At 33.7% G+C, this 12478-nt stretch overlaps 1 protein-coding gene across 7 annotated transcripts in view; it reads left to right on the top strand.

Moving 5' to 3' along the window:
• Window positions 1-12478, top strand: part of COL4A5 (collagen type IV alpha 5 chain) — a 237559-nt gene that overhangs the window by 202058 nt on the left and 23023 nt on the right. For 5 of the 7 annotated variants that reach the window (XM_023249437.2, XM_023249436.2, XM_023249434.2 and 2 more), the window contains 6 exons: window positions 4227-4353; window positions 7376-7456; window positions 8087-8185; window positions 8741-8791; window positions 10264-10449; window positions 12154-12162. In XM_023249437.2, the coding sequence (XP_023105205.2) occupies window positions 4227-4353; window positions 7376-7456; window positions 8087-8185; window positions 8741-8791; window positions 10264-10449; window positions 12154-12162 (553 nt within the window). The remainder of the gene's footprint in view (window positions 1-4226; window positions 4354-7375; window positions 7457-8086; window positions 8186-8740; window positions 8792-10263; window positions 10450-12153; window positions 12163-12478) is intronic. The other 2 variants (XM_023249435.2, XM_011279396.4) reach the window with 1 other exon arrangement.

Raw genomic sequence — 12478 nt, forward strand, 5'->3', positions numbered from 1 at the left:
ATAATATGGGTCATATATTAGAAGCCCACAGCTACCATCATACTCAATGGTGAAAAGTTGAAAGTTTCTCCTCTAAGATTAGAAACAAAACAAGGATGCTCATTTTTGCCACTTTTATTTAAGATAGCATTGGAAATCCTAGCTAGAGAAAGAAAGCAAGAAAAAGCAATGAAAGATATCCACATTGGAAAAGAAGGAGTAAAAGCTGTCACTATTTGCAGACAAATATATGTATACATATGTATGTATATTTATACATTATACTTATATTTATAAAAGACCCTAAAGTCTCCAACAAAAAATGTTAGAGCTATTTAAAAAATTCAGGAAAGTCACTGAGTACATAATCAGCATTCAAAAATCTGTTGTATTTCTATATACTAACAACAAACTATCAGAAAGAGAGATTAAGGAAACACTTCCTTTAGAATTGCATTAAAAAGAATAAAATATTTAGGAGTAAATTTAACCAAGGAGATGAAAAACCTACACTGTGAAAATGATGACATTGACGAAAGATTGAAGACACAAATATGAAGATATTCTATGCTCATGGATTGGAATAATTAATATTGTTAAAATTTTCATATTACCCAAAGCAATATATAGATTCATTGCAATCCTTTTCAAAATCCCAATGGCATTTTCAAAGAAATAAACAATCTTAAAATTTGTATAGAACCACAAAAGATTTTGAATAGCCAAAGCAATCTTGACAAAGAACAAAGCTGGAAGTATCACACTCTCTGATTTCAAACTATATTACAAAGCTGTAGTAATCCAAACAATATGGTATTGGCATAAAAACAAACATAGGTCAGTGGAATAGAGAACCCAGAAATAAACCCACACAAATATAGTCAATTAATTTATGATGAAGCAAGATTATACAATGTGGAAAACAGTCATTTTAATAAATGGTGTTGGAAAAACCTACAGCCACAGGCAAAAGAATGAAACTAGACTACTACCTTATACCATATACAAAAATTAACTGAAAATGGGTTAAAGATTTAAATGTAAAACTTGAAACCATAAAACTAGAAGAAACAGGCAAGTTCCTTGACCTTCATCTTGGTGATGTTTTTCTTGTGTTTTGAAAAGCAAAGGCAACAAAAGCATAATAAACAGGTGGGACTACATCAAACTGATCTGCACAGCAAAGGAAATCATCAAGTGAAAAGGCAACCTACTGAATGGTAGAAAATATTTGCAAGTCATATATCTATAAGGAGTTAATATCGAAACTGTGCAAAGAACTCATACAATCGATACTAAAAATGAAACAAAGAATACAACTAAAAATTACCAGAGCAACTGAATAGACATTTTTCCAAAGAAGGCATACTAATGACCAACAGGTACATGAAAAGGTACTTAAATCACTAATAATCAGGGAAATGCAAATCAAAACCACCATGAGGGCACCTGGATGGCTTAGTCTGTTAAGCATCCAGCTCTTGATTTCGACTGAGGTCATGATCTCACGATTAGGTTCTTAAGATCCAGCACTGGACTGGGTCAGGCTGGTGCTGACAGCACAGAGCCTGTTTGGGATTCTCTCTCTCCTCTCTCTCTGCTCTTCCCCCTACCTCTAAATAAATAAATAAATAAATAAATAAATAAATAAATAAATAAATAAAACAAATGAGATATCACTTCACACCTGGTAAAATGGCTACTATCAAAAAGACACATTTTAGCAAGTGTTGGCAAGATGGGGAGAAAAGGGAATCCTTGTGCACTGTTGGTGAGAATGTAAATTGGTGCAGCCACTATGAAAAACAGTATGGAGGTTCCTCAAAAAAATATAAATAGAAGTACCATGGGTATTTATCTAAGAAAATGAAAACACTAATTTGAAAAGATATATGCATCCCTCTGTTTGTGGCAGCATTATTTACAATATCCAAGATGTGGAAGCAAATCAAGTGTCCATTGGTATATGAATGAAGAAAATATGGGATTAAATGACTAAAGAAAATATGGGATATATATATACAATGGGATATTATTGAACCATATAAAAGAATGAAGTCTTGCCATTTGTGACAACATGGATGGACCTTGAGGCCACTATGCTAAGTGAAATAAGTTAGAGAAAGACAAATACCCTATGATTTAACTTGTACGTGGAATCTAAAAATAGACATTTTTTTTTCAAAATGAGCTAATAAATACAGAGAACAAAGTTGTGGTTGCCAGAGATGGGGATGGAGCATTGGAGAGTGGGTAAAATGCATGAAGGAGGTTAAAAAGTACAAACTTATAACGTACAACACAGTGACTATAGTTAATAGTGTGTCGTATATTGAAAGTTGCTAAGAGAGTAAACTTTAAAGGTTTTTATCCCAAGAACAAAAAAATTTGTAACTATGGTGATTGATGTTAACTAGACTTATTATGGTGATCATTTCACAATATATACAAATATCAAATTGTGTTGTACACCTGAAACTAATATAAGGTTATATGTCAATTTTGTCTAAATGAAAAAGAACTATATCAAGGAATTACATTTGAAGCAATGTAGATAATTGTGGTTTAAGTCTATTCGAGTCATGTCTTGCTTCTGTTTTGTAATAAAATCTTCTCTTCTCAGAGTGATTTACAGGATTTTTGTCCAGTATGTTTTTGAATACAAAAACAGTTTTGAAGCTCATTGTTTTCTCTGCAAGTTTGTGAATAATAAAAATTTAGATAAAACTTAAACTAGCAACTTTTAGTCCTTTTCAAAAGCCCTGGTAAAACATTTACTTTCCTTTTAGAATTTAAAGTAGGGTCATAGAGTGGTGAAAAGAATTGTAGGGGGGAACCAAGTGCTGGTTGAAATTATAGATTGTAGAATTTCACATACTTTATCATAAATCATCAAGTGCTCATGTACTGCCTTTCAGGTTTGCCATTAGCAAATAATTGGAATATTCTTCCTGCTTTTTATTTTGATATATAAATGTCATTGGTTCATGAATAGTAAGAAGAATTATGGTAGTTTATTCAAAGTTTTTCTGTGTAAATACCTAAGATGGAACCAGTTCAATCCAAAATTTAATTGTATAGTATTATGTGTGCGAAAATGTGCCAGATGTTTGATTTATAGAAGTTCAGACCAAAATACATATATTTCCAGCCTAGTGGGGTTGTAAGGAGAAAAGGAATTAGTTGAAAAAGCTTTTACCATAATGCAGAATCATTTGAGTCACAAATAGATGATCTTAGTCACCTAGACAAGCATAAGCACTAAATGGAGAAGGAGGTATTCAGTAGATGATGTTGAACACTGACACTTTGTTGGAGAGGTCATGATATTCATGAGCAGAGCAGTGGACACTGGTAGACTTAGTTATAGCATGTTCCCATTGTTATTGGGAAAAACTTGTTTTAATTGTGAAAGTGGATATGAATTCTTAGACTCTATTAGAAGGAAACATAGTGCAAAAGTTCACTAACCAAAAATGGTTACATATGAGTTGTCTTTAACCACAGAGAAATGTTCAGTGTTGTTGAAGAGTCAAGACATGCATATGTGAAGCCATTATTGATTTGACAGAATAAGAACCTGCCATACATTCTTAGCATGAGCTTTCTTTGTTCTGGAAAGCTTCATGGAATATATGAGATTTCAGATGTTCACTGAAGATTTGATAGACGTATGTATGTGTGGACTAAGTTTACTTTTTGCAGTAGAACCTACTTGTAACCACTGTTTGACATGCTTATTGTAAGCAGTGAATTCCATTTTAGCATAGTAGGGATAATGATCAAAGGTTCAAATGAGACTATCTGGATCCAAATGCAGATTCCACAACTTATTAGTTGCAACTCTGTAAAATGGGATAATAATAGTGTATTTCTTATAGGATTGTTAGGGATTAATGAGAAAATACATCTACATATTGTGGAAATAGCATGATCTCTGGAGTCTAACAGACCTTGGCTCAAATTCTAATTCTGCCACTTGCTAGAGACATTAGGCACTTGAGTTCTCCAAGATTCAGTTTTCTCATTTATAAATGGAGATGATAAAGCCTAACTCAAAGATCTGTTGTGATGATTAAACAAAGCATTTTCAAGTTAAATTTCTACAAGTGATTAAAGAAAGCACTTTCTGTAAAGCACTTAGCAGAGTGACTGACATATAATAAAAGCCCTATAAATAATGTTATGTTGTTATACAATCTAAGTCATGTAGAGACTCAGTTTTATCTTCTTATTCATGGCTTTAGGGTGAACCTGGTCTGCCCGGATATCCAGGAAACCCTGGAATCAAAGGTTCTATGGGAGATACTGGTTTGCCTGGATTACCAGGGACCCCTGGAGCAAAAGGACATCCAGGCCTTCCTGGATTCCCTGGTAATATACCTTTTCTTGAATGCTTCCTTATATCCTTACTTATCTAGTATAACCTGTGTTGCAGAGCAACTTCTTATTTGACAGATTTCTATTTCCCAATCAGACACTGACTAGCAACATAATCTTGAACGAGCTCTTTATCTTCTCTTTGCCCAAATTTATTTCTGTATAAAATGAGAATGAGTACTACCAACTCAGTAGGACGATATCCTGTGAGCAGAGAGACTGTTTGGTAGAGCATTTTTCAACCTTTGACTGTTACCCACAAGTCAATTAAGAAGCCTGACTTTTTGTAGGTGATAATGTACACTATCAAACCTTAGCCTACTGCTGATTCTCTTAGAAAGTTGTACTCAGGCACACAGTTGGGTGGCACACAGTGGTAGAACACTTGTTCCACACACTTGGGTGGAACACAGTGGTAGAACAGTTGTTCAGTTCATTTATATGACAACGACTGAGTCATGAAAGCAAAGGGACTTAGCACTATAGTCAAGTAGGTAGCCTAAACTAGATTGTTATCCTATCTTCTCTCTTTATGCTTGTATTTAATTTGTTCGTTTGTTTGTCTTTTGGATTTCACAGTGGCATGGATGGAGTGGGCCTTTGGTTATCTTTTCCTTAACCTTCTATTGAAGTATAACGTAGAGTAAAATATACAAGACTATATGCAAGACTATAGATGAGTTTTCACCGGGGTGTGTGTGTGTGTGTGTGTGTGTGTGTGTGTGTATACACCCACCATACATATCAAGATATAAAATAGTTCCCGCACCCCATAAAGTTACCCATGCCTCTTCACAGTGAAACCACCCCTGCCAAGGTAACCACTGCTATGATTTCTATCACCATCAATTAATCTGGCCTGTTTTGGGAATTCATATAAATGGAATCATACAGTATATATCTTTGTGTCTGGCTTCTTCCACTTATGTCTGTAAGATTCATTTATCTTGTTGCATGTGTCAGTAGTTTGTTTTTTTATAATTGCTCTGTAACCTTCCATTGAATAAATACATAATAATCAATTACCCATTCTCCTGTTGAAGGACTTTCAGGCTGTTTCCAGTTTGGGACTATTAAAAAAAGATGCTATTAACATTCTTTGACGTGTCTTTTCATGGACATATATACTCATTTCTCTTAGTAACTTAGTAGTAGAATTACTGAATCATAGAGTAGGTAGACATTTAGCTTTAATAGTTTTTCTGATACTAGGAAGGAAGTTTTAGCTTTTAGCCAGTTGTCCAAAGTGGTTTTATAAATTATAGTCCAACCTGCAACATTTGAAATGTTCCTGGGTGGCTTCTAGTGGCTTGTCGTGCTTATATTGTGGTTAGTACTTTGTGTTGTGAAATATCCAGTTGTCCATGTCCTCACCTCATTTGGTATTGTCAGTCTTTTAATTTTAGCTATTCTGGTGAGTACATAGGGAGTCTTTTTTTCAACATTAGATGTTCAAATGTATTTATTTATTTTAATATAATTTATCGTCAAGTTAGCTAACATACAAAAAGAAGCGTCTCATTGAAGTTTTCATTACAGTTTTTAAATGAATGACAATGTTAAACACCTTTCCATATACTTATTGACCATTTGGGTAGCATCTTTTTGAAATGCTTTCTCCATGTTTTTTGCTCACATTTATTGGGTTGTTTGCCCTTTTCTTCTAATTGATTCAGAGCCCTTCTTTATATATTCTGGATCTGAGTCTTTGTCAGATACATGTATTACAAGTATGTTCTTTCTGTCTCAAATTTGCCTTTCATTCTCAATGCTGTTGTGTGATGAACAAAAGTTGTTAATTTTAATAAAGTCCAGTTTATTAATTTTCTTTCATAGCTAGTGCTTTTTGTATACTGAATTATTCAACAAATATTTTCCTATTCGGGTTTATGGAAATATCCTTTTATTTTTTTTGTAACATTTAATATTTAAGCTTTTATATTTAGGTTTGGTTTGTCTCAAATAAAAATATTTTTAAGGTATGAAGTAGGGGTCAAGGTTCATTTTTTTCCATACAGATATTCAATTGCTCCACACGTTTTTTTTCTTTTAAAGAACCTGAGATCTTCTGTTCTGCTCATCAAAAGACATCATTAAGGAAATGCATAGGGAAGCCACAGACTAGGAGAAAATACTTGCAAAACATGTATCTTGACAAATGACTGATATCTGGGATATATAAAGAACCTCTACAATTCAATAATAGCAAGATAAACAGTCCACTTTTTTTAAATGGGGAAAACTTTGAAAAGATGTTTCACAAAAGAAGATATGTGGATGGCCAATAAACACATGAAAAGGTGATCAGTATTATCAGCTATTAGAGAAATGCAAACTAAAACCACAATGAAGTAGCAGTTTATTCCTATCAGCATGGTTATTATTAAAGCAACTGATACCACCATATGTTGTACAAGGATCTGGAGCAACTAGAATTCCCAAACATTGCTATGAGCATCAAATGGTTTGGCAGGTTGTTTTTTTGTTTGTTTGTTTTTTGTTTTTTTATAAAACACACCATATACCTACTCTGACTCAGCAGTTCCATTCCTATCTAGGTATTTACCCAAGATATGTTAAGACATGTCCACAAAAATACTGGTCCAGAAATATTCATAGCAGTGTTACTTCATAATAGCTAAAAACTGGAAGTAGACCAGGTTTCCATAAAGATAGATATTCGTAATACATAAAACCTGACAAATGTCTGACAAATACCCAAATGTCTCACAGTAGATGAATGGATTAAAAAATTGGTATATTCATACAATAGAATCCTATCCATTCTACTACTGTAATGTTGTGGTAATTATTTTTATTATGAATATATAATAATGCCATGCTTGGATAAATAAGTTTAAAGCTTATAATTATTCTTAAAAATATTACAAACATCAGCATCTTTCTTTTTTTCCTATTCACTGTTTTTTTGCTAATACTATAAATTGTGAGTTTGAGTTGTAATTCTTAACCCAATGCAGATTTTCTTTTATTATTAAATTGAACTCTACTTTAGGAACCCCAGGACTTCCTGGACCAAAAGGTATTAGTGGTCCTCCTGGGAACCCTGGCCTTCCAGGAGAACCTGGTCCTGTAGGTAAGCATGAAACCTAAGGATTTGTTGTTCTGTAAAACTAAGGCTCATATTCATTTTGAGAAAGTCAGATCATTTCTGGGAGTTGTGAGCATTTTTAAGACAAGGAAACATGGTGATAATTCATTTATTTAGTACCATTTGTTAGGCACAAACTGAACAACTCTTAATAAAAGTTACTTAAAATTATTACTTTGGAACCTTATTTGAGGGGCTCTTTCCAGGGAGAGTTATTTCAAGTATCCTACAATAGTAGAAGCTCTCGTATTTTTTAGAATGGTGAGGTGTAGCACTGTTGTTTGTTTGCTGCATTCTAAAGCAAATTACTCCTCATGGCCCCATCTGAGGCCTATAATGCACCCTGTTCCACTCCCACACCTTGCTCTCCTTGATATTCTACAGCTAGATTAAAATGAGAAACTGAAAATTTTGGGTACTGAATGAATAAGGCTCTTATTAGCTTTTATTCTTTTAATGCCTCTTTTTCACAAGATTTTGTGGTTTAAAGGGGTGTCTCAGAGGTACTTTGTGGTCATTTGGATAGAACTATTTGAAGCTGGTATGGAAAGAATGGGGAATATGGAAGGAAATGGAATTGGGAAGATAGGTGAAACCTGCGGTACTCTGTTTTAGGTGGTGGCGGTCGTCCTGGGCCACCAGGGCCTCCAGGTGAAAAAGGCAGTCCGGGTCAAGATGGTATCCCTGGCCCAGCTGGACAGAAGGGTGAACCAGGTGCCATATTTATTCATTGTCCCTAATTTTCTAATTTCTTCTTTGTCTTCTTTAACTTTTGCCCTTTTTTCTCCACAATCAACTTATATCTTCTTTCTTAACCTCTAAGCTACTACACACTTTTCTCTTCCTAATTACCTTCTTGCACTCTGTACTGAGAATATTACTTCACATTTATCCATCAGGTTGCCTCCTTCTTATGAAAAACTCCATATACTTTCTTTCCAAGTTTTTCATGTGAAGAAGTTACCCAGCTTTTTTCAACTTCTCTGGATGACCTTGTTTCACTATGCAATCTATTTTCCATTTATATATATTATCCATTTATATATATTATATGTATAATATGTAAAGATGTATTTAACACTTATCACAAGTAGAATATATTTTATACAGTTTTCTCATGTTAGAATTGTGATTGCATGTTGGAGATAAATCTTCTGCATGGTTCATATATGTAGTAGCACTTAGTAAAAACCTGAATGGTCCTAAAAAAATTGTCCTTGTTTCATTTATTATTATTTATTTGAGATTTTTTGGTTTATTCTTTGACAGGTCAACCAGGCTTTGGAATCCCAGGACCCCCTGGACTTCCAGGACTTTCTGGTAAACTTTAATAAAACATGCTAAATCAGTCCGTATAAAGAGAATATGTTCCAGCACACTTAATTTTCAATCTTCACCATTTGCTGTTATAAAATGCACATACAATCCCAGAAAACTCAAAGCTCAAGTTCTATCCTAAAGTAGTTCTTAATTAAGAATTTAGTATAAAGAATTGTGCTATATAAAAATGCATTCTTAAAGAAATTAACATATAGACATCTCTTCATTACTTTCATCAGTAACTGTTGAGGAAATGATATAAAGCACATTTGCACGAAGAAGTAGATTTCACTAAATGTTTTAAAAATCTTTCAGCCAGGGAACACCTGGGTGGCTCAGTTGGTTAAACATCCGACTTTTGACTTTGGTTCAGGTCATGATCTCATGGTTCAGATCAAGCCCCATATTGGATTCTGTGCAGACAGCCTGACAGCGAGAAGCCTGCTTGGGATTCTCTCTCCCTTTCCCTCTCTCCCTCTCTCTCTCTCTCTCTCTCTCTCTGTCTCTCTCTCTCTGTCTCTCTTGCAAAATAAATAAATAAATAAATAAAATTTAAAAAAAAGGTCTTTCAGTTGGAAAAAAAACTACCACTCTTTTATCCCCATGGAAATAAAACCAAGGTAATATAAGGAAACTTTGTAGGAATATGTACCAATAATAAAAATTGAAAACTCCATATTAATATACATCTTGCATTTTGAGTGAGTATGTGCACATATACATCTACTTTCTTGCACTTGTTCTTACTTTCATTGTAAGCACCAGAGAATTAAATGAATGACTGAATGTGTGTACAGGTAGGCCTGTTTATTTTCTGAAAGGACCATTGGCTATTCTATGGGGGCTTTTTTCAAACCACAGACATACCTCATAGAAATTCCTATATCCTTCCCATGATCCCAATGTGAAAATTATTACTTTAATGTGCCACTGTTATATCACTTTCAGGCATGTTGATGGTGTATAAAAAATGTTGAGAACAGTTTGTCTAGATTGGGATTCTAAATTTTGGATAGAATGGTCTTCAGAGACACACAGCAGCCGCTGAAGATCCACGTCTTCATTGGTCTCAAAATTGGTCTCAAAATATTTGTTTAAGGAATTTCCTCCAGCCATCTCTAACCTATTCATGCCAATACTTTAAACTTCTCTAGTTTTTTATTTTTTTATTTTCTCACAGCTACTGATCATGTGATCATTGCTTTGTGCCCTAATACAAAGGGTATCTTTCAGGATCCAAGCTGTAATTGTTTTTATATTTCTATACATACTCTAATAAATATTTCTTATAACAGATTAATATGTTTAATAAAAAGAATGTTTTTAATGGGTTAGGGATTTGGCAGGAGATAGAAATGACCCTTGCACATTCTATTACTTGTTCTAATAAGAATGAATAGATTTAGCCTTACAGGCAAGCCTAATACTCAATATCATTTAATGTGTTCCCTAATGTCACTTTGCTTTCATAGGTCAAAAGGGTGATGGAGGATTACCTGGCATTCCAGGAAACCCTGGACTTCCTGGTCCAAAGGGAGAACCAGGCTTTCAGGGTTTTCCTGGTGTGCAGGGTCCTCCAGGCCCTCCTGGTTCTCCAGGTCCAGCTCTGGAAGGCCCTAAAGGCGACCCTGGGCCCCAAGGTCCTCCTGGGAGACCAGGTATGTACATGAGTGGTGGGGGAGTGGTCTATTTATTAGTTAATTTATTTCATTTTGCTGGCAGGTTATTCAGTCTTTGGGACTTTAGACTCTATAAGAACATCTTACAAGTAAATAGCTTGGTTTATACCTAGCTCCATCTGTTTCTCTGGCATCTAATCATTCTTTTCATTAATGCCTTTCATCATTTACATAAAGTTGAACTAAAACAAATCAACATGGAAGAAAAAAGAAAATTGTGGATTTATTAGTCTTTTTATTAAACATAAAGCTATACTGATAACCTGGCAGCAAAATGCCCTCTGCATTTTTAATGTGAGCTTCTCAGCATGTCATCACAGAAATCATTTTAGTGGTCACCCCATAGATGCTTGTGGTTCATACCAAAAGTGTTGCTATGGTTCTGTCATATGATCAGCCAATGTCACCAAGCACAATAAAAAAATTTTATCTTCTCTAGGAACTAGGCAATCAAATTTATCCTCAACATCACAGCATGATTAAATTGAATAGCCATCTCTTCATACCAACTTCATGTCTATACCTCATTTGTCTTATGTTAACTGCTCTAGTAGCCTCAATTTTGCATCCAAAGTTCACTTTTCATTTTGTGTATGTGCTGTGTCACTTCATTTTGCTAAGTTTGGAATGCTTGTACTCATCTGGGATTAATGTCGCTGAGCCCAATCACTGGTGATAGATTATTAACAGATTTTTGGGACTTGATACTCAATTTTTATATTTCAGGTAATTAAAAATTTGGCCTTCGTGATTTAAAATAAGAGAAATCTAAGGTTAAAGAAACAAAACAGTTGTCCTTTTATCCTTTGAAAGTCTGGCTCATTTTTTAATGTACTTAAAAATGAAAATTTCCATTTAAATTATGATAAACTCTGAAGTGATTGGAGTTAATTTTAATAAGATATGCTCTGAAAACATGAATCAAATGGGATCACATACTTTGTTCAGAAGGTCATTTTCAAAACCAGATTTGGTCTGATCTGACTTGATTGTTTATACAAGGTGTTTAGAGTTTTACCTTGTTTTCACTATTTAAGAAAACCAGTGAAATTCTCCTCAGCCATATTAACTCTTACATGTAAAGAGTTGACACAAATATCTTGCTTGGTATGCATGCAATAATTATAAAATAAACCAAACTATTATCATTTTTTACATTTTAATCAGCACTCTGGTTATTTGTTCTTTACTAGTAATGAAGGTCACTGTTGGACATTACTGTCAACATAAAGACATTAGTCACAAAGGTGCTTAAAAAAATTACTGTTTCCAAAGAAATAATAACAAAAATAGTAGGAAGAGGAACACCTACCTGATGAGTAGTTTGTGACTTCTCATTTGTTCATAAACTACAAATTAAAATGGAGTTTTAAACCTAATTGATCATAGAATTGGTTGTTTTTGTCTGAACTCATTGGTAATGGTTATTATAAAAGTGATTTTTTTGCCTTTCAAAATATGTCACGTGTGCTGTTTTTATTTTAGTGCTGATGCTAACTGGTAATAATTTGGTTTGTACACAGATGCATGAATATGAACTTTCATAGTATTCTTTTATTGAATTAAAGTTTAACTTGAAAGTAGTGTGATGCTTTTAGTTTCTTGATATTGCTAACAATTTTGATATTTTTCCTTTTCGTTAATGATGACATTGGGCCTTGGTGAACTTTGATCCCTATCCAGGTCCTACAGGTTAGCTCTTTAACTCCAAAGTAGTAACTGCATGAACTTTGAAACTTTTTTATATTTTTATATATATTTATATGTATGTGTGTATATATAGTTATACATATATACGTGTATGTATATATATGTATATGTGTGTATATATAATTCTCTCTTTCTCCCTCTCTATATATAGGTACAGATATATATGTATACACACACACACACACACATATATATATATATATATACACATATAATACACATATATATCTGTACCTAATGCTTTCAAGTGTTTGGATGTATTTTAAGAGCATATATGCCAATTCAGTTCTTACATGTT

This window comes from Felis catus, chromosome X (genome assembly GCF_018350175.1).
Source record: "Felis catus isolate Fca126 chromosome X, F.catus_Fca126_mat1.0, whole genome shotgun sequence".
Lineage (NCBI taxonomy): Eukaryota > Metazoa > Chordata > Mammalia > Carnivora > Felidae > Felis > Felis catus.